The 21,812-nt window shown below is 44.4% G+C and overlaps 1 protein-coding gene across 1 annotated transcript; it reads left to right on the top strand.

The window, feature by feature from the left end:
* The first annotated feature begins 105 nt into the window (after positions 1-105).
* On the top strand, positions 106-21,248 carry LOC119457606 (ras-related protein Rab-38). Its single transcript, XM_037719228.2, has 9 exons — positions 106-298; positions 1,049-1,166; positions 2,119-2,151; positions 2,750-2,846; positions 2,917-2,973; positions 3,039-3,071; positions 3,997-4,024; positions 7,808-7,991; positions 19,789-21,248. The coding sequence occupies exons 2-9, from the start codon at positions 1,058-1,060 to the stop codon at positions 19,923-19,925; spliced, it is 678 nt and encodes a 225-aa protein (XP_037575156.1). The 5' UTR covers positions 106-298; positions 1,049-1,057; the 3' UTR covers positions 19,926-21,248.
* The last annotated feature ends 564 nt before the right edge of the window (positions 21,249-21,812 follow it).

Genomic DNA, 21,812 nt, shown 5'->3' with positions numbered 1-21,812 from the left:
TTCGTGCGCCCATCTCCCAATCATAGCGGCCCAATCCCGCAGCCCACTTCGAACAAGCGCGACGGCTATTGGCTGGTGGTCGCCAGGTGACTCATGAGAACGCTGAGACACGTGTGTGTCGTTGTGTGTAGCAGCGTATGTATGTTTGTGAGCGCGCATGCGGAGCGCATTCTTTAGCGCATAAAGAGTCATAAGCGCGCGGAAGTAGCACAATGCGGCTACAAGTATTGGATTCTTAGCCAGCTGTCTTCTCAGTTAAACATTGTTTCTTTTTTTCTCATGGATCCTCCTCGCCAAGGTAACTTTTCCTCATTGCCGCGTTTCTCTCTCGCTTGCTAAATGTCGGATGTTTTGTCAGGTTCCGAGAAGCATTCCGATGAAATAGCGGGACTTTCTTATGGTTTCTTACGGCACTTTCGAATCACCGGTTCAGAGCTGCGCCGGTAGCCTTGCGCAGCCGTGCTATCACTGCCAGCATATGCTGATATTAAAGCCCGATTATCGCTATCAGACCGCGTATCTCGCAATACAGGCTTTATTACATACTCTTGCACTGTCGGGAGTGCTCAGACATGCCCAGTCGATTACTCCCTGCATTGCTTAGCGCAGGTCTGCAAGGTTTTGCCAAGTAATACCTGCCACTGACCAGATTCTGACCAGAGACAAACATTTTTATGCACATCGCTTGTTGCGCAACAGCTGAACTGGATGTCGCGAATTCGATCCCGGCTTGTGGTTGCTGCATTTTGGTGAGAGGCAAAAATGGTAGTGTACTAAGATTTAGGTGCACGTTGAAGAGCCCCAGGTGGTTAAAATTAATCCGGAGTCAATAATGAAAATGGGGTTTTGGTACACAAAACCCGACATTAATCATTTTATACGGATGTCACACAGTGCATTTTCGATTGCCATCGAAACTGTACCTTGTGTCTGTCCCAGAAGTGTCGCGTTCAAGTGCTCAACTGCCATGTAAGTGGGGCCGCTTGTAACATGTGTTCATTCTTGTTAATTTGTCAGGTGTCTTTACCATCTATAAATACTGTTGCAGGTTCAGAACATGTCATCACTGAAAGAAGCAAACAGGCAGAGCGGATCCTTTGACTCCACGAAGTATGACATTGAAGACCTGCTTTTCAAAGTCCTTGTTATTGGCGACTTCGGTGTTGGTAAGCCAGTTTAGTTTATATGAAAATGGTATTTATGATAAATTTGATAAAGAAGCCTGTTCATTATGAACTCCAATACAGTAATTTATGCCCTGTATTGAACAATCACAACTGTTGCTTTAGTTGCCAATGCAGGCTGCATTATTTAACTTAACATTAAATATATATCTAAACTAAATAATGTACCATTGTTGCCATTATTAATTATAAAATGGATCTGATTTTTTCCTCAGCATTATGATTTATCCGGAAGCAGCTCTAAGATAAGCTATGTTAAACTCAAGCTTGCATGTTTGTATGCATGCAGAATACCTTGGCTCACTGGGCGGTTCTAAAGAGAACTGCGCATGCTTTAACATAGTCGATAAAAAATTACTTTAATTAAAACTTAAGCTCCTCACATTTTTCCCATGTGAGCCTCCTGTAGTTGCGTGCATCTCATTTACTGCTCTGTGGGGTTCTAAATTTAGGGCTTGGGAAAGCTGAAAAACAATTTTCAAAATTTACAAGTGCCTCCGTATATTATCAAAAACGAATACAGTGTGCTCATATCAGTTCAATTGTATTGCACTGATAAATATATTCAATGAATCTTTGCATATCGTTCTGTTCTTTATAAGTAGGTTCGGAAGCAGAGAAAGTAGTGTTGTGGTATGATGATTAGCAGAGGCAGTGGTATAAAAACTAGGGTGCCGATCATGGTGGACATCGAGTACATTGTCTCTTATATGTTGCAGTATTTCCCGTGTGTTAAGTTCTTTTTCTTGCTCATTTTCAGCACAGTGTATTTTTTGCTGACTAGTGATGAGAGTATTGTTAAAATGGATGTGTAATAGTATCTTTAAATTTGTGGGTCACTATTTTTTGTAAAAACATTTAATTGATTTAACAGGGCAGTGCAAGAGTAGTAATCTGTTTTTTTTTATTATTATTATTATTATTATTATTGCAGGAAAGACCTCATTAATTCGGCGTTACACGGAAGGTATGTGCGCACTTTGATCCTTTCATTTGTTTTTGTTGTAATTAATTTTTTTTTTCCTGTTTGGAATGTATCATAATGCTATTGTACACTGTGTTCATGTGACTAATGTTGAGCCTTATAATTAGCTCATGATCTTGTAGGTGCTGCTGTTTTTTGCTTGTTTGCAATTTTGGTTGCCAGTGCTACAGCCCTTAAAGTTACATTGGAGGCTCAGTGACTATATGGTGCTGTGCTGTATGAGCGTGAGGTTAGTTATGGTGGCCCAGAATAAGCTGAGCTTTGGTTGCACCTTAAAAAAAATTCTAGGTGGTCGAAATCAAACTGGAACCCTTCACCATGGTATCACTTAGTGGTGCTTTGGGCTGGTTAACCCTACATGCCAGTCAAAACTCGCAAGACCCTTCCTGAGGCTATTTCTTCCTGTAGTCCCAAGTGCTACCATCTAAACTTGCCCCATTGTTTGGTAATTTATGCATCGACACCTTATTCCTGTTTACGATAACAATACTGCTAAAAAAAAAAAACATAGAAGCATAGTTGCTATTCTTCACACCACATTGTCTGAACCAGCTGTGTTTCACTGTGGTGTCTTTGGCAGGTGTGTTCGATCCATCCTATAAGATCACCATTGGAGTGGACTTCGCTCTAAAGCACCTCGTCTGGAATGGCAATAAGCACATAACCCTTCAGCTGTGGTAAGTGCTGGTACAGCAAATGGTGCACGCACACACTACTGGTCACTACATTTAACCTTGTTTGCTCTAGGGACATCGCTGGACATGAACGCTTTGGATACATGACACGGGTGTACTACAAGTATGCGTAAGTGCGGCCACTTGCTGATGTTGTGTTCACCTCTTGATTGTGTTCTGACTTCCCCCTTTTAGCACTGCTGCTGTGATAGTCTACGACTTGTCGAGGTGAGTGTACAGCGGTGCACTTGGTGCCCGCTCCTCTATCTTGAAGTTTATAGCTTGGCCTGAGAACTATAGCATACTTGCTAACTCTTTTGAATTTTTCTGCAAATTTATTAACCCTTTCGGTGACAGGTTTCTTTTTCTCGGATATTATAAAAGGAACACAACAGTTTATTTCCAGTTATTCAGAAGGGGCGGAGAAATGACACGGATATTAGCAAATGACGCTCTTGAATGTGCTCCTCGTATTCCTATCTTCATTTTACATCTCCTGTCTAGTTTCGTACTGACGCGTGTGCTTCTGCGATAGCAGCGCCTTGTTTGGTTCAGAAAAAAATAAGACAATAAACGTACGACAGATAGAAGAAACGCGCAAGCGTGTTTCTTGCGCTACAGCGTGGATATTTGAACGGAGAGTCGCCGCGGTAACGGTGCACAAAATTTGGTCGCTGCCCCTCCAATCAGCGGATGCGGGCACCGCACCACACAACCACAGCCATACAGGGGCAAGCAACTGGCTACAATTAGTCAATTACTATATGTACCGTAACTTAATTAGTGAAATTTTCTGAATACATATTTGATTACCTTATGCATTTTTGGTTTCTCATACAAGCAATGTCCGCCTCTTCGAGTAAGTAGTCCAGCTCAAGGGCTGCAAGTTGTGGTATCTGCCAGAAACAATTAAAATTTTTTGAAAGTCTTTGCAAGAACACCTCATATAAGGCACAGTGAAAAGAAAAAAAAAAAAAAGGAATTCTTGCTATTTGGCAGAAATTTTGCATGGCCGCAGGCATTGTTTTGTAAGTCAAGCAACTTCGATGTGGCCAAGAATCACCTGCATAGCACAAGTTAAACATTTCACTTTTCAATGCGGCTGCTTGTGCTTTGTCTGACTTTTCTCTGTTTTCTTTTTCTGTTTTTCCAGGCCAGCGACCCTACACTCTGTGCTGAAGGTTTGTACTTCCTTTTCTCTCTGCTATGTGCAGCAGGTGGCCACAGCTGTGGCTGGTCTGTTTAACTTTAGATTGACAGATGGCTTGCACTTCGTTCAGTGCAGCCACTACACCTACATGGAATGTTCATGTTGTCACGTGCCGGTGCAATTATTAGAGGAGCTGCATGTTGTAAGGTTTTGTTTCGATGCACGGGCTCGCTGTAGATCGCTATTGCTTCTGCAGGTTCAATAGGGTCATAGCAAGAATTTTCGTGTTTATAGGACTTGGAAAAAGTGAGGCCCAGTATGCCCTGTCTGGAGAAGCAGCTGTGGTTGTCAGGCTAATACAGTGGTGATGCGCCGAATGAATTTATTTCGTTCCATTGGTGGTCTTGTTTTTTTGAGACATTAGGTATTGCGAGACCTGTTTACTCAATGTTTTTCTATGGGAAACTCGTTAATTTGGTCTGTGACCTTGGTTGGTCATGCAAAAACTCAAATATATATATATATATGAAAACAGGTAAGGGAAGAACAAGGAAAGTAAATACTCTAGATCAAGATAGAGGTGGTGGGTTAAGGAGGCTATTTGCACTAGTGTGTACACCTGTCTGCACTTTTAGAAATACTTCCGAGTTGAATCTGAACTGGAGCACTGCATGTGCCCGGGCTTACCTGAAAGGCTCATCCCGCGGGCAGGGCCAGTTAAAGTGTTTTCTGGTGGACCTAGGCCTGATTTCTTCAATCCGGGCACGGGCCCATTAAAAAGAAAGTGTGCTCGGCCCAAGGTCGGGCCTTTGAGCACACGTGGGCATTCTGCATAGATCCAAGGCATTCTGTGTGACGCTGGAAAAGGCGGCTTTTAATTACTTTAGCAAACAAAATAAAAAAAGCAGTCCAAATTCTGTTTTGTTTCTTTAAAAAACAATCCTTGTTGCTGCAAAAGTAAAGAGACTAAAAACCGCTATAGATGCAATTTGACTGTTACTGCTGTTGCGATAGCACTATGCTTCCGCTCTCGCTAAGATTATTTTATTGCAATTGTGCTATTTATCGCTTTTCATTTATTGCACGACGCTGCAGTACACATCGATTGCTTCCACATTAACCGCATTCACAATATTCTTCGTGCGCCTCAAATCTGTAGACGAGAAGTGCTTCTTTGTGGCCTCCACAGGGTCTGTGTTTATTGTCACTGCAGTTTTATTGTAACGTCTTTTTATATGCCACCTAAGCAACAACATTTTAAGGCATGTACTACTGTGTTCAGTGATTGAGATGTGATAGCCTGCCCGGATTGTGGCCGGCGTTTTTGCATTATGGAATACGATGAATGTGAGGGCCTTTGTGACGCATTATGACTGCATTTGATCCCCCAGCGATCACCCAGTGCTCGCCTGTGGCACAAAAAGTGCCGGCTGCTATGCAGGCTGATTATCGCATTTGAATCGCTGAGCGCTGTACACGCAAAGTTTCCCTGGTGGGCTGAGCCCAGTCATGCAGACCATGGCCTGTGCATCGGTCCGTGCTGGGCTCAGCCTTCAAACAGCGGGCATGGGCTGGGTCTGGGCCGAAAAATCAAGCTAGTGCAGTGCTCTAGTCTAAATCGGTTCTCAGTTAGATAAGCGAAAGTTGCCTGCGGTGCAAAACTTTCTTCCATGTCTGTCCTGGCCTTTTATAAAATATCCAGAACGGTAGAATTGATCCCAAGCCACAAGCCTCTGCCTCTTCAGCACATTTCTGAAGTACGCAATGGCATCGTCTAGGCAAGGTGAGGGGAAAGCAACGGCTCAGAAACGTGAATGCCCAGTAAATGTGTGGGCACACCTGCACGCAGACGTGGCTGGTTCGTTCAGGGGAGTCGTGTTCACTCTGTGAATTCTCAGAGTGAAGGAGACTCGTGAGCGAGCCAGTTTGCTGGCTTCGTGAGCGAGAATGTTCGCCAAGCAAGGTGTTTGCTCAGCGAGGCATCACAGTATCTGGGGAGGAAGAAAAAAGGAAATATGAATGTTCAAAAGTGATGCACTTATTTGCCATATAATGCCACCATTGAAAAAAAAATATAGTTCTCGGAATCTAACCTTTTATAGTAAGGTAAGCAGAGTTTCGCAACAGTTTTTATGCGGTGGTGTGATCAATATCAAATGTCAAAGGAAAACCAGCAATGCAGCCTACATCAGAGCCCTGAATTGCTTTTAAACATAATTATAAACTAGAATTGTCATACTTATCGCTAGAATAGAGAACCACTTCCTTGCACTGTTTATTCTAGCCACTAATCCATAATGTTTGTTTCTCGCATTGCATTTCAATGACTCCATGGTGGAGGTCAGTTAGGAGGGGCCCAAATTGACAAACATTTCGTTGGTATCATGCTTGGTCTCTTTGACTAAGGTCAATTTTAGTACTATCTGCTCTTACGAGTATGTTTGGGAAAAAACAAAAGTCTCTGTAAAAAGTTCTGATATAGTGTGTAGGAATGACACGGTTCCAACGGCGCCCTGCTTGGCGCACCGCGGTTAGTGCACACCTGCCCATCAACCACGGTGCGTTTCAAGCTCGAGGAAACAATGCACAATGATCAGTATGTACTGGGAAAGCATTTATTACGCTTGCAACTAACACTTCGAGCAGACCAGCTAGTTATGGTAAACATCGCCAAGGGTTCCCTTGACGAGAATACACTAGGTGAGGAGGGATTTCCAACTTACCAGCTGGATACATAGGCGGCCACGACGTCTGTCACGGCAGAAACGTGGTTGGCTAACGACATGCAGGAAAACCAGAGTGGCAGCGGAGGCTTCCGCACTCGCCGCTTTCTGGGGACCAAAGAAGACTCGGGCGATCTCAACGGGAACTCGCGTGACTTTCGCAGTGGCGATGATAGCACTGGCACTTTAAAGCCCCTTATTGCACTTTCGTGCACATCTTACGTGACGCTTGTGTAACCGCCCGACGCAGAGTTTCCCCACACTGGTAGCCGTCTTGGAAGAAACAGATTACCACTAGTGAAACATATGAAAAGGCTTGGGTTTAGTAAAGGAGTTGCACCGGATATATTGAGGCATAACTCTGGGGTAGATTTCGTGTAGTAGATTTCGTGTAAACAGAACCTTGGGACTTTCGAAAAGTGAGAGAACTCCCTTATACAGCTTTGCTGTTATTGTCGTAAAAGCTGTTTCGATTAGCACACATCTGCGAAGTTTTTTTTTCCAGTGTGGAATATAATTCAATTCTCAAAGAATAAACAGTGCAATACACAGGACAGAGAGCTAGATGAAAGAGCTAAACAATGTGAGCGCTGACTTGCACTGTGTTATCTTTGATGATGCAATGTGAAAAAATTGCATTGTAGAAGTGCATCTCAAAGCCAATGTCATTTCCATTGGACCTACTCCAGTTTTCATACCAGTGTGGTGAAATGGTGACCACCCTCCTAGGAAGCGCTTCTTCATTTCAGTGATTGTATGTCAGTTTTTCATCACTGGAGAGCTATTTAACAATTGCCAATCTCAAATGCTCGCAAGTGTATTACATGCCTGCCTCCCAACATGCCACGTTGAAAGCCTAATAGTGGCCTACCTAAACTGAAAACTTGAGTCTTTCTTTTTTTTCACTCCGGAACGAAATCGAAGACAAAAATGACATTCAGGTTCTGTTCCAATTCGCATAAATTTTAGCAAGAACTTGTGAAATCGGTCTGTTGAATATACGGCCTCTGGTGTAAGGCAGCTGAGGTGCCACTCTAGCGAGCAACAAAGGATGTAAAGATTTGGTTCAGAGTAGTTACCTTGCTATGCAGTGGAAGGCCGATATTACTGCCAAGGTGGAGCAGCCAAATGGGCGGCCCCTGCCAGTGCTGTTGGTGGCTAACAAGTGTGACCTGGGCCCCCAGCCTCCCAATGCTCGGTTTCTCAGCGCCTTCTGCCAGGAGCATGGATTCGCTGGCTGGTTCCCAACTTCAGCAAAGGAGAACATCAACATAAGTAAGCACCATCCACATGTGTTCACAAGTAGGCCGACAGTTGACAGTACTTCTGATGTTGTTGTGTTGCAGTTAATCCTTTCAGCATCACGGACATACCCATGCACTTTCGCATTTCTGTTCTGCTATGTTCCTTTTCGCATTCATTTGTCACGTAGGAATGTGAGGATGACAGAGAGCATTTGTTATTATCCATGTCATTTTTTCATTTCTGCACAACCAAAGATATAAACCATTGTGTTCCACAATGCTGAACATCACTGTGATCACTTTATATTGTCCGAAAATATACACCCAACGCTGCAGGTGCATCATCTTTGAAAAAAAAAAACTGAATACTAAGCGGGTTAAATGCCAGCTGTGATGAAATTTCACTTGGGCTAAATTGGTTATGAATGAGTGGTATATACCACGGAAGCAATCTTGGCAAAGCCACAAGGCTTGTAATAGTGTTGTTTTCTTATTAGCGACCTCTAGGCAACAGCTGAGTAGATGACTCATGCACCTGGTGGTTGTCGTTGCAACTTGAGTCCCCACAAGCCACCTCAAGGTTTCTCAGCGCACCACGAACAGCCACAGGTGGCGCCTTATCTTGAAAGTCATGCCGAGGAGGCATACATTTTAGGTCGTGCGTCATTTGCAGTGAGCTGTAATGGTGATGAGATTTTTTTTTTTTTTCTTCTTTATTTTCAGTTTCAGTATTAAAAAAATGCTATTCTTGCTGGCTTTTTGCAACGCTTCGACTTGTATTTCAAACGTACAATTTTGCATAGAGGCTCTTCTGTATCTACACTATCTTAAACTAGTATTTTGTGGTTTTTAAATTTCGTAGCAGTTCACCTTTAGGCTTTAGCTGTACTAGCCATCAACATGATGAGTCTGCAGACATTCCAGTGATCAAACAGTGAGGCATGAGCAGGCCAAAGTGTTGTTGCGCTTGTTAGCTTTGGACATTCAGTTTGCTGAAGTTTTTAGAGGGATAGCACGGCAACTAATCAGAGTTGAGCTAAATAAGCAACACACATTATTGTGCTTCCCTCTTTATCGGATGGCAAGGTACACACAGTTAGTTGCTGTCGGGGTTCTCCCCACGGTGGGCAGCGGTGATTTTGCTGCCCACCACTCCCGCCGACCGTCCACCTCTATGACCACCCACCCACCACCGCCCACCTCTCGGGCTTCAAGTTTGCTGTACTCGGGGACAACTTTCTGTGCCTATGCAGTGGAAGCTGCGAGCGCGAGGGGCTGGCTTCCACAAGCGCGCTGCTATGGGCAATCATGGACGCCGGTGGAAAGTAGCTGCACACGCTCGCGAGCCAGAAACAAAGGCCAGGAAGCTGACGGTAAATGCGAACGATCACGGTACTGGACCTCGGAAAGTGCAACCGTGTGGCATCCCCGAATGCACGGAAGTCGCATTTTCTCGCGTGCGTGGCTGGTACGGCCGTGGAAAGAAGCGCAAAAGAAAGAAGAGGCATGCACAGAAAGAAGGGCACAACCCGATGCGTCGTCGCCTCTGCTATAGCATTTAAAAAAAAGTAAAATAAACAAGAAAAGTCGCAGTTTTGCCCGAAAGGCAAAGCATCGATTGTGATAGCAAACTCATAAACATAAGCATACGAACTGAATTAACAAGCATGGTGTCATGCGCGCACAAGCAAACATGAACGTATCTCGCTCGATGACCGCGGAAACTCGCTGTCCAAACGCTGTAGTGAGTAAGCACGGCAGCAACAGTGAGCGAATTGACCTTCGTCCCGCCGCTCGCATCACCGTAAATTAAGCTGCGAAAACACAGCGCAGAGAGGAAGAACACCGCCCCCACCGCAGCTGGCTTTCAAGATACCGCCGTCCGGGTGGGAGCATGTGGCGTAGTACTGAGCCTCCCCCCCGGAGCCTTGCGGCCAAGCGTGCGCGCGCGGTGGCTCGGGCAGTGCGGAGAACCCCCACCCTGCCTCCGGAACGTTGCGCGCGACTGGAAGACATTGTGCTTCCTTCCCGCTTCCCGCCCTTGCGTACGCACGCGATTGCTGGCTCACCGTCGCATGCTTTCACTTGCACATACAGCATACGGTGCACGGCGAAAATTTTATCAGCCGTGGACTTTATACGGAACCTCTCGGTGACGATGACAATGGCAGAAATGCACCTGGAGTGTCCATACAATTGCTATCGCAGTAATAAAAACGAGAGAAAGTCTCCTCCCGGTCTTTCTTTTTTTTTTTTTTTCTCCTCCGGCGCTCTCAACCAATCAGATCAGGTGACCTTGAGTTTTCAACAAGTATCCAGAATAGCACCCGTAAGCTGCATTGGCCGATATAAGTGTCTTGTATTGTTGTGTTCTGGTGATTTCGCTCGAACGTCTGTTGTGTTGTCATTATTCAGTATGTGCCTGTGCCGCCCCCTCTGGTCCTCCAATGTCCACCTCTCAAAATTTTTTGGGGAGAACCCTGGTTGTGTAAATATATTTGCACAAGGAAAACAGAAAACATTTTTCTGTCAATTTACCAACTTGGCAAGTAATTTTGGTGTTTATTCAGGATCAAATACGACTGCCATACAATTTCAAAGATTGAGATGTTTGTGTTGCTTGATTATTCTGTATACATGGGTATCTCTGACTGAGGAAGAGTGGCAATTTTCACAGAGAACAGATGTGAATTTAAAGACTGTGCCAGTACCTGACTTCAAACTTGCGGTGTTTCAACAGTACTCACAGTACTACCAACCGCCATGGGTTTGAACTTGGCAGGTAGCAGGCCCTTGCAAGTTGTCGCTGCACAAATATTGACATGCTGTAGCACGTGTTTGCCCATTAAAGGGCATTGAGCACTGGGTGGCGAGAATTGCAGTAGTGACCAAGCTAATGCAATCAAGCTACGCACTGCTTCTGGTAACACCCAGCTTCCTAACATCGGCACTCGACTTCCGACCCTGGCTATGGTCCAAGATGAACCTTGGACATGTAAGGAGCCATGTTGTATTGTGTCTAAGTAATGGCCGGAAAACGTCTGCAGGCAGTGTGTCCCTGAACTCTAGAGCATAGAGTATGGGCAAGCGAAGCTTGGCTGTCCTGCTGTAGACAGCAGCGGCCACGGTGTACCACATTGTGCTAGGGATTGCCGATGTGTGCCAATGGTGAAGGTCACTGATAGAAAGGCAAAGATCCACTGCCTCTCCACGCATGAGTGTTGGCTGGTGACTTGCCATCCATCGCCCAGCAGGGAGACAGTGATTTTGTTGTGACCAACCACGTCCCCCTCATAAGTACTCTGCGGACCCTGATTCGGCCGTCGACACGCAAAACTTGCTTGTCCTCCACAAGTAGCAGACCACCTGCCTATTCTATCTTCCATCTTTATGCTTATGATAAACTAGCAGAAGCAGTCCGTGCTGGTGCTAAGGTGTGTGTCCAGTTAGCCAGCCATGTTTAGGGCCTACAGGCACCTTGAAGACGTTTTGACAACTTGGAACATGGCCTGTCTTGCTGCCGCTACACTTGTGACATCAACAAGCATGAGCTTATCCTGTTGGATGCCATACCATTTCTGCACTTCATTGGAGGTCAGCTTTATTGGCTTTGCAGAGGGAAGGGCAGTGTGGGGATTTGACACAAAGTGCCATAAGAGCGGGCAACCCCAGTGCTATTCTGGGGCACAGACAAGGGCAAGGAATATGTTTGAAGCACAAGATAACAATGAAAAAGCAATCGTCAAGGAAGCACAAAAGTGGCATTTATCTGGAGAATGAAGACAGTCCAGCGCGTGACAGTGTCACCCCTAATATGGCAGGATATGTGGAGGATTCAACTTGCCCACTTTACTCTCAAAGAGAAGAAAAAAAAGGCAGACCTCCTGTGGTCTGATATCTTGCGAGATGTTGAACCCATTCCAAGGGAATAAACTGTGCCTGCCATGAGTGCCGTCGCTGCACCCAGCAAACTGTCTTCTTTTACCACAAGCCTTAAAGAAGTGCCCCCATCAGAGAAGGAAGTGAAAATTGCTCATTTACTGAAATTTGCTGGAGAGACTATCGAGGTAGCTGATTCTAAGGAGGCACGCTTATTTGCATAGAAAGAGGAAGAAGAGGTGGCTGGACATACCAAGTTGCAAGCGCCTGGCTGGGGCCTTCTGGCTGAGCTTCAGGGCTGCGACTTCCCCCACATTGTACACTCGCCAAGATGCAAGCAGTGCGGGGAGCAGAGAAGGCCCTAACACCAAGAATAAATGCAGCCAAATCCAAATACTATAACCAACCTGCATAAAGCTGATTATTCTACTCCCTCCTACCGAACTGACCCTTCCACCTCATCCGGGGGTGGCCAAGAACAGCCGCCAGTCATTTTGACCAGTGCTACATGGCTGCATACATCGAGGAAGTGCTTCAATGCATGACCAAGCCAGGAGTGGTCTGACTCTCGTATAACTGGCTGAACGTCAGATATATCAAGCTCGAGGGGTTTGGTGTCAGCTGAGGTACCCTGCCCAACGCTTCAGGACTCGCTTCTGCAATGGATGTGCGGAGTCGGTGCGGTACTGACATTAAGAGAAATGGACTGGAGCATGTTTACACTATCTTGTGCAACAAGAATGCCATTGTTAGGAATGCCAATGAACACTTTAAGGCACAGACAAAAAGTACTGCTTAATACATGCTTTGTTTTCAATAAATGGATTCTGTCCTGGCGTTTCTCCAATAGGGATAAAAAATTTGAGTAGTGAACGCATCACAAAGAATTTGTTTTAAGGGGAGACGCTCCTCAGAAATATTTCTTTTTAAATAATGATGCTGGGTGAATGAAAATTCTACCACTTGTAGAGCTTGATCTCTTCATTCGAAATCTACTTTTAGTTTTAGGATATCTCGATGGTTTCATGTCCTAAGTGCCATGCATAAGTGAGAAGCAGTGCATATTTGTGCAGCTGCTGGACATAGCAGTTAGCATGATAGAGCAGTGCAAAATTATTTTTCCTATCCCTAACACTCCATTGAGTGCTAATAAGCAAGATAATGTGATTCCCTTTACAGGCAACTTTTTAGGAAAATTTCGTATCTGGTGCTTCATATTCAGTGGCTGGTGCCCGAGTACATTAAAAATTTTCATCCTTAAAAAATAAAGTGATTGCATTAAATTCTAGATAAGTGCATTCTGCATATCCTAAAAATTACGCCCATCAAATATGGTCTTGATTGGAACACAATAAGTACATAAAATGTTGTGCACAAACGCCTTGTTTTGCCCAAAATATGAAGTTGAGAAAAATGCGATTGAACGTTATAAAAGCTGTTTACTTCTGTTAATTATTATTATTACTTCCCGGGGAGAATGTAATGCGGCAAAGCTAACCTTGGAGAGAAAAAGCTTAGGCCTACCACCTTGCATGAGCCCAATGGCGTGCGACACCGCGGTTTGACGCATCGCACGCTTGACAATGTGTCATATCTGTGCATTTTCTTGCCACCTCGAGTGCTTTAACCGAGTTTATTATACTTTTCCCGATCATTTCTGGCTCTGATTTCATCATATGTGAAATAGGAAAGATCAATGTTGCTGAAAACACTAAAAACACAAAACCTGTTTCTTTAATGAAAATCGCCGTTTTTTGACCCGCCTCTCCCCTTAAGTAAGGGTGTGCGAATACTCGAATATTACCAAATCAAATAGTGATCGTTCAAATAATTCAATTCGTGAATTGAATATCTGCTATTCGATTTTACGAATATTTTATATATTCGGCGTAGAGACGCAGTGCCACGTGTTGCATACACTGCAGAGCCCCTCATGCTTGATGCTGCCCAAGCAAGCGTCTTGCTTCGTTTTCGATGAAAAAAGAGTGCCGAGCACGCACTAGCCACCCTGGCTCGCGTGGTAGTGGACGTCGCTGCAAGCGCTCCTCGACATTGGCCTATTGCAAGGATCACGCAGACAGCGCCCAAAGAATAGCTCTGCATTCACCGGGGCTGCCTCTGTCAGTACATAGTTTGGCTGAGTCAACAGGACTGATCGAAATGACAACGTGATGTGGACAGAGGGAATGGCTTCGTGAAGTGCAAAAGAATACGTGAAGATCAGGCTGCCGATAGGCACATAGATCATGTTGGATACGCGGCGATGCACTCCAGCCACTTCAACAGCCATCAGTCTAACCAGCATACATCATCTCGGGACCGATCATTGATGAGCTACCCGTAGGAACACATTAGCAGCAAGCATTCTGCAATGGCTTGTGGCCCGTGGCCACATCGGCCAGTGGCGAATTTTCATCATAGCCACGCTGCCTAAATTATTAGGTCTAATAGCGCTGTTTTGGTATTCGCACACCCCTAGGTTTAAGTGCGGTGCAGGTGAGTTTGGATGCAGTATTGAACTATTTTTTTAGCAGCCTGTTCGTTATAACTGAGTTCGACTGTACGTAGAACAGGTACTGCTAGCACACCGTTGCAGGAGGAGAGCTCCTTGTGACTCACCGCAGAGGGAGGATCTTATTCCACATAAGTGTACGGAAATCTGTCTGCGTTAGCCTTTGATGGGTGCAGCCTGCCTGATGTAGTAGGACCACACATGAGCACTAGGCCCTGCTTTTCAGCTTAGCATTTGAAAGAAAGCAACACAACGTATGTGCTCAAGTTGAGCAATTCCCAAAAGTGTTATTGGAGGAGAGGAAAATTCTGCCCCGAGAGGTCTAGTTTGCGCTCGTGCTATGTGTGGCCAGAAAAACTATGGCTCACTTCTAGGTTTATGTCATTGTCAAAATTTTCGAATGAAATGCTTAACTTCAAATATTAAATCGTATATTGAATAATGATATGCAAATGCATTTATTAGCCAGTTTCTTTACTTTGATGTGGTAAAAGCTGCTGTGAACAAATAGAGCTGTGCAAAAAACCTAGCGCACATTTTGCCTTCTCATTTGCCATTACTTTTGCAGTACTTCCCACACTTCTGAGCTTACCGCTCGATGACGAATGTGTAACAACAACTGGCAGAGGACCAGGTTCTGCTGAATTAATGGGCAGTTGATTCTGCATAATAACACATATGTTGGTGAAACAAAACAGTGTGAATTATTCAGTTTTTCAAGGGTCAAATAACCTGGCTTTTACTGTAATGGCCTTCTAGTCTATTTTTTACTGTTGGCAATGTGATTACGATGGTCTACTATGTTTAAGTAAAGAAACTTGCCAATAAATGTATCTGCATATCATTATTCGATATTGAGCGTTTGTATTCAAAAATTTTGAATTTACTGGAACGGTTATGCATTTTTGTTGCACGTGCTATTGGCATAATTGCAAGATAATTTAATTCTGCTTCTATGTTATGCAAAATAGGCACCCGTATCGCGTCCTTGCCGACATTTAGGGTTGTTAAGGCTGTTTCACATGGTGCGATTTTGTACTGCGATTTTCGCAGCTGCGATTTTCGCAGATGCGAAATTCGCAACGGCCATTTCACATGGTTCGATGTCAACAATGCGATTATGCGACGCCCAGGGTTGCTTGCTGCCAGATTTTGTCGCACACGCTGCTTAAATTCGTTTAATGTAATGAAAAAGACGTGCTCGTTATAATATAATTGACCTCTCTTTATTACGACCAAATAATACGTGAGTTTTGTAATTTAAAAGCGCTTCAAAGTTTAGTTTGTTTTGGAGTGCGCAACAGCGGTTTGTGAAGCTCAATACGAGGAGAAATGGCGGACGTAAACAGCTGTTCGCAGGTGGTCGTTCAGCGTTGTGTGCTGTCTCTGTGTGTGTTTTATGCCTGTGTCGTTCTACCTGCGGTTAAACAAATTACAAGAGGACCTATCAACAAGCCCTTATAGCTGTTGTCATCGCATATGCAGTATTCGGGATTCGGCGGAGTCGTCATGTCAACGCAGAGACCCTCGCGCTACCCGTGATTAACGTCAGCTTCTGAAAAACGGATGTGTGTGTATTGCTCGTGATTGCGCATTAGTGGTTCCTGCTCCTAGCAATATTCTTGCACCAAACTTAGCAGCAAGCACCAACCCAAAAGCTCACGTCTGCCCCTGAACAAAGCCGCAAATGATCTGTGTGTAATTACTGAACGTGCAATGGAATTTGTGTTGTGAACGTTTATCTTAGCGCCAGCATGGCTCGTCCGTCTCGGCGCCTGTGCTGTAATTATTCATACAAGTGCTCTCTGAATAATTGGAAAGGCGTAAAAGCCGACACCACATTTTTTTGGAGCTGCAGTCACTTGTGTACGTAGTATCGTATCATTCTGGCAGACATGGGCGTCGTCTATTTTCTCGTCCTGTTTCTTGCGCTGTTAGTGTGCTGTGAATCTGTATCAAGAAGCTTAAGTTAATATGCTGCAGTACGTAGCGCAGCCGCGTAGCCACACGGCTAACATTAAAATGCCTTGTTAGGAGTACGTTTGTTTGTTTAATAACAAAATCGAACGCTAAAATTTTGTATTCATGGTGGCAAGTGTAAGGTAAGAAGCAATCGAAACTATCCGCTAATGGCATGCGTGTGCTTCTACCTGCTTCAGCACGTTATCCTTAGAGTGAGGCTGTATACCCCTGATAACCAAAAACATATGCAACTGGAGCAGGTGCTATGATTCCTCTCCTGGAAATGAAAGCCAGCATCCCAGTCTGTTAAGCTAGTCATGTACTTAACCTATATTAGACCAATGTTAGAGCATGCTAACTGGAGCCATTTAAAACTGGGTTATTTCACCAAAATAAGAAAGTGCAAGGAAAGTTTCAAGGTACAGTCTAATCTGGTATTCCCGAACCTATTGTATTAGCAAAACTTTATGCCTCCCTGAATTGCCTGCATTAACCCAATGCTGAAAACAGGGGAAGCTGATTCCCTTTCTTGCTGTTGAAAAGCTGCTAGAATCTCAATAACAGACCACTTATGTTCTGAGAGAAAGTGAGGGGCACTGACAATATCTCTAATCTTTTGTATGAGCCTTCACCTTGAACGAAAATGGAATAAAAATATTTACCTTTGCAAGCCTCAGAATCCAAACATTCTCAAAATTTTGAGGATCCACATTAAATTTTTGAGATACAGACAATAAAAAGGGTGCCTAAGTACAAGTGCACACTGAACACACTTGAGTGGTTGAGTGGCCAGCTGCGAATGCAAAAGCGTCCATAGCTGCTACCTCGAGGTAACTGCTAGGTTGCACGTGTGTTTCTCCTATAGCCCATGTACCTGGCAAGGGGAATGGTTATACGTAGTCCTGGGCTTTTTCTTTTTTTTTTTTTCAATAGGTGCTGGCTAGCTGTGATTCCATCTGTTTATGTATTTATCATTTGTGTGCATCTTATGTGCATGTGTTTGTGTCATGTTCTGATTGTTATACGTGCAGTGATGCAAGCATCTTTTTTTTTAATATATTGCACTACAGTCATTTATTAAACCTTGTGTTGAAATGTACAAAATGTGGCCACCCAGTAATGGTTAGGACAGACAGCAGGATTGGCAAAAAATATGATGCAGATCCAATGCACTTGCTTGAATCGACATGAGGCGAAGCTTTCACGCAACGGTGAGTTGAACTCTAGAAAACTAACTGCAGTATTTACAGTTGTCCTTATTTCACCCGATGCAACACGTACTCATAGACAATGTTTGCTTATTCACCGCACAGGTCACATAATGTAATGTATACATAGCACGGTGAACTCACTCAAACGTCGTCTCACTAAGACTTCGAACTAACCGTGCACATGAGTCCGAGTTCGTTTCAGCCTGACTGATTAGAATTTTGGTGAATACGAGTAAGAGCAAGCTAAGTTGAGTAAACTTTTAGTGAATATTGTCATGTGGTAGTCGGGGAAAGCTGATCCAAGTATAATTTTAGTGAATATGAGTCAAAGCAAGCTCGGCAAGTAGATTTTGGGTGAATATGACTCAGTGCAAGCTCACCGGAGTAGAATTTTGATGAATATAAGTCGGAGCAAGCTTGGCTAAGTAGATATTTGGTGAATATGACTCGATGCAAGCTTGCCTGAGTAGAATCTTTGTGAATATTAGTCAGATCAAGCTCGGCCAAGTACAATTTTGGTCAATATGAGTCAGAGCAAGCTCGGATAAGTAGAATTTTGGTGAATATGACTGAGCAAGCTCGATTGAGTAATGATGGGATATGGTTATACGAGTTTATGCGGTAATACATGTAAGTGCAGACTCATTAGCAACATTGCCTCCATCTTGATGGGCTATACCTACGCCTCGTGATGAGTCTGCATACTTCATGAGCTGTGGACATGCAAGACCCACCCACACTTGAAAAGATACTATCATTCATACGAAGGAATGCAACCGGCTGACTTCACTGCACAATTTTGATCTGCTTTTGTTTAATGAGTTATCTACTGCTTATAAAAACAAGGTGTTCGCCTGCTTTTCGCATTATTGCATGTGTTTTACAGGAAGTAGAGACAGAGAAGCAAGAAAAGGCAAGGATGTTTATGGCTATGTAGTTTCTTAGAGTACTGCAATATGTTACAACCAGCATAAACAAAAGTAATTCGATGCACTGAAGTAAGTGAAATGTGCAATTACCTTTTAATGTGAGGGTTAATACAGATGCAGTAAGGATACAAAGTCTGCAACACACTGAAGGTTTATTGGTTTTTTTATTCAGGAGAAAAATGATGCATCAGAAAAATGAGAAAAAAACTGTTTAAATATTGCTTCGAAAATAAATTTGCAATACTGCTTATTCCCAGTCAAAGCGTGAAATATGCTATTGTAGAACATTCATTACGATATCCAGTTTGCACATTCGCTTTGCGTCTCGCAGCGGAAGTAACAGAACCTTGAAATGAGATAATTCATTGGGGAAAATGCGCATGAAAGCCCTAACCAACCGACTGCAACTAAATGGTCGCGCGTATAGCGTGACCTATTGACCACAGCATTTGTCCGTAGTTGCATATTCTTTAAATTGTTCCGTCCGTAAAAGCATACGGCGATAAAACTGTGGCGTTTTCTTATATCGCGAGTTGTCTCCAGAACCAGAAAATTGGGACGACATCCGAAGGCCATGCCTTCCCGTGAGGGACACCTCGTAGTATTTACACACTCGCAGCGCGTGTGAATAACGGAAAATCACGCAAAAGTACGTACTATCAGCACCCGAAGCCAACCTAAAAAACAGCGTCGCCAGATTAGCAACGTAGCGTGTCAACAAACTCGTAGAAATCACAGAACCGAACATGACCTACGAGTTTTTATCTGCACTGTTCGCGTGTCGGTGCTGATGTTACGTACCGATTGCGTAATCCAAGGCTCCACTCAATTAATTGCACTGTTCGAGGCTCGTTGATCCAATATTTATAGACAAAAAAGTATCTATAAACGTTGCGTTGAGCGACCGCCGCCATTTTCCAAAACAGACCGCGAAATACCTCTCGGCGCAATTTCGACGGAAAAATTGCAGCGATTGCTGCGACGTTGCGACGCTGCGACCAACCGGTTGGTCGCAGCCGAAAATCGCAGAAACGGCCCTGCGACTGCGATTTTCGTCGCATGCGACGGAAATCGCACTTCCGGTGCGATAATCGCAGTGCAAAATCGCACCATGTGAAACGGCCTTTAACTTTCATGTGTTCCGTCTTTTCGTGCTTCCTCTATATTGCCTCATGTGCCTTACTTAGAATGCAGTGTGCAGTCTGCACTTTGATATACGCTCCACCTTGCTTTGTCACGTTGAAACTCGAGGGCCTACACATGTGTGCTGTTTATCTGCAGAAGTTAGTGGCACTGTTCTTTACTTCGCTCATCGCGATGTAAATCTCTTTGCAGACGAAGCCATGCGGTGCTTGGTGGAGGAAGTGCTGGCTCAGCGAGAGGACTGCCACCTGGCTGGACCCCGCGACCAGTCGCTGAAGCGCCTTGGCCCTCGCACAGCACAGCCTGGCCGTAAACCTTGCTGCCACTGACCAACAGAGCGAGACACTTGACGAGCGGCAAGATGCTTTAGCTGAGCTATTTTGTCAGCCACTGATCCAGCAGTACAGGTATTTCCTTCTTCGGGGACCCACGCGATGGCTCAGTGGCTATCGTGCTACGCTGCTGACAGTACGAGGTTGTGGGTTCGATACCCGGCCGTGGCGGCAGCATTCTGTTGGGGGTGGAATGCGAAAAACACTCGTGTACCGTGCTTTGGGTGCGCGTTAAGGAACCGCAGGTGGTCAAAGCTAATCTGGAGTCCTCCACTGTGGTATCCCCAATAACCTACTGTGTAGTTTCTAAATGTTAGACCCCACAATTTAATTTAATTTTCCTCTTTGGATGTGTTCAGAACAAAGGTATTAGGTAAGCCATTGCATGGTGGCTGCGATCCAACAGCTCAATTTGCTTGGAAGTAGAGTGATGCTTTTCTCACTCATTCTAGTTCAACCTTACTGCTTGAACCTGTATTTGCTGGAATCATTGAATGGATGTTTTCCCTCACGTGGCTGGTGTTCAGCGCAATGGATGACTGCAGCTGTGCAAATTTGTTTGCTCACGGGCTAAATGTTAGTGTTTAGTGGCGTTTTTTTTTTTTCTCGGGAAGTCCTATTGGTCTTTAGCATCGTAACTGTATGTAACTGTCACTCATGTCACAAGGGCTTTCACTAAACAAGTGACTACTTTTGTTGTACAATATGTTACACTATTAGCTACGCCAGGTCACTTGTCTGTGAGAGCAGAACGCGCATAATTGACACAGTCATAAGTTACCGCACAGTATTTGAGCAGACATCACGGTCTGGTTCAAGTAGCATTAAACAAGCAAAGCCCTAATATACTATGGCATTTGTGGTGTGTGCCTTAGTGTGATGGGCCTTTCTTACGGCAGGTAGGTCTTGTAGCAACACGAACGTTGTGATTACACTGTTTACACTTGACCATGCTTGTGGCTGGCCTCGATTTCATGCCCATATTTTATGTTGTAGAGTTGTAAATTAATATCATATTGTGAAGGGAACAAGCATAAGCATTCCACTTTGTATGCAGGTGTCATTGCTTAATGTTGGATTTCATTCAATGCAGTTATCAATCCTGCGTACAGTGTAAGGCATGCGCCCTTTAGGTCTAGGCAACAGGTGGAATGAACAGATAACTTCCTATACTTCAGAGCACTGCCACCAGGTGACTCACTGTCTGTGATGTGACAGAGGGTCAATCTCAATGCGGTCTCATGTACAGTGAACGAAACTGCCATAGCTGGAAACTTTGACCAAACCTTTATCCTCGGCTCAAAGTTCATGCACCATTTATGGGAAAAGAACACATTTGAATGATGACAAGGTGAGGAAATTTTGGCCCAATATTTAAAGCACTGTTGCCATATTGAGAGATAGTGTGCAAAATGTCCCATGCAGCGTCTCTCGCCATTTCTTGAATGAGCACAATTTGCTCATGCATTTGGTCCGTGCAAATTCGTTTGAAGCACACATGAATATTCTATACTCCAAGCAATAGACAGATAACATTAAGCGGCATCATGACACTGTGGCTCGGGAGTTGCCATTGCAACGCATAATTTTATTTTGTGTCTTGCTTTTCTGGCTTGCTTCGAGAGTTACACCGAACCCCAGGTGGTCGAAATTAATCCGGAGCCCTCCACTACGGCGTGCCTCATAATCAGAACTGGTTTTGGCACGTAAAACCTCAGAAAGAAGAACAACACCGGTTTGCGACTGGTGATGTCGTTCTCAGTAGCCTGTTGTCTGAGAGCATGTGGTGTCGACACCCAAATGGTTTGCGACTGGTGACGTCGTTCTCAGTAGCCTGTTATCTGAAAGCATGTGGTGTCGACACCCAAAGAGGTCCTGCACTAT

Source organism: Dermacentor silvarum, chromosome 7, assembly GCF_013339745.2.
Source record: "Dermacentor silvarum isolate Dsil-2018 chromosome 7, BIME_Dsil_1.4, whole genome shotgun sequence".
In the NCBI taxonomy this organism is placed as follows: Eukaryota; Metazoa; Arthropoda; class Arachnida; order Ixodida; family Ixodidae; genus Dermacentor; species Dermacentor silvarum.
The sequence above is the reverse complement of the archived record's forward strand: the minus strand, read 5'-3'. Positions and strand labels throughout refer to the sequence as shown.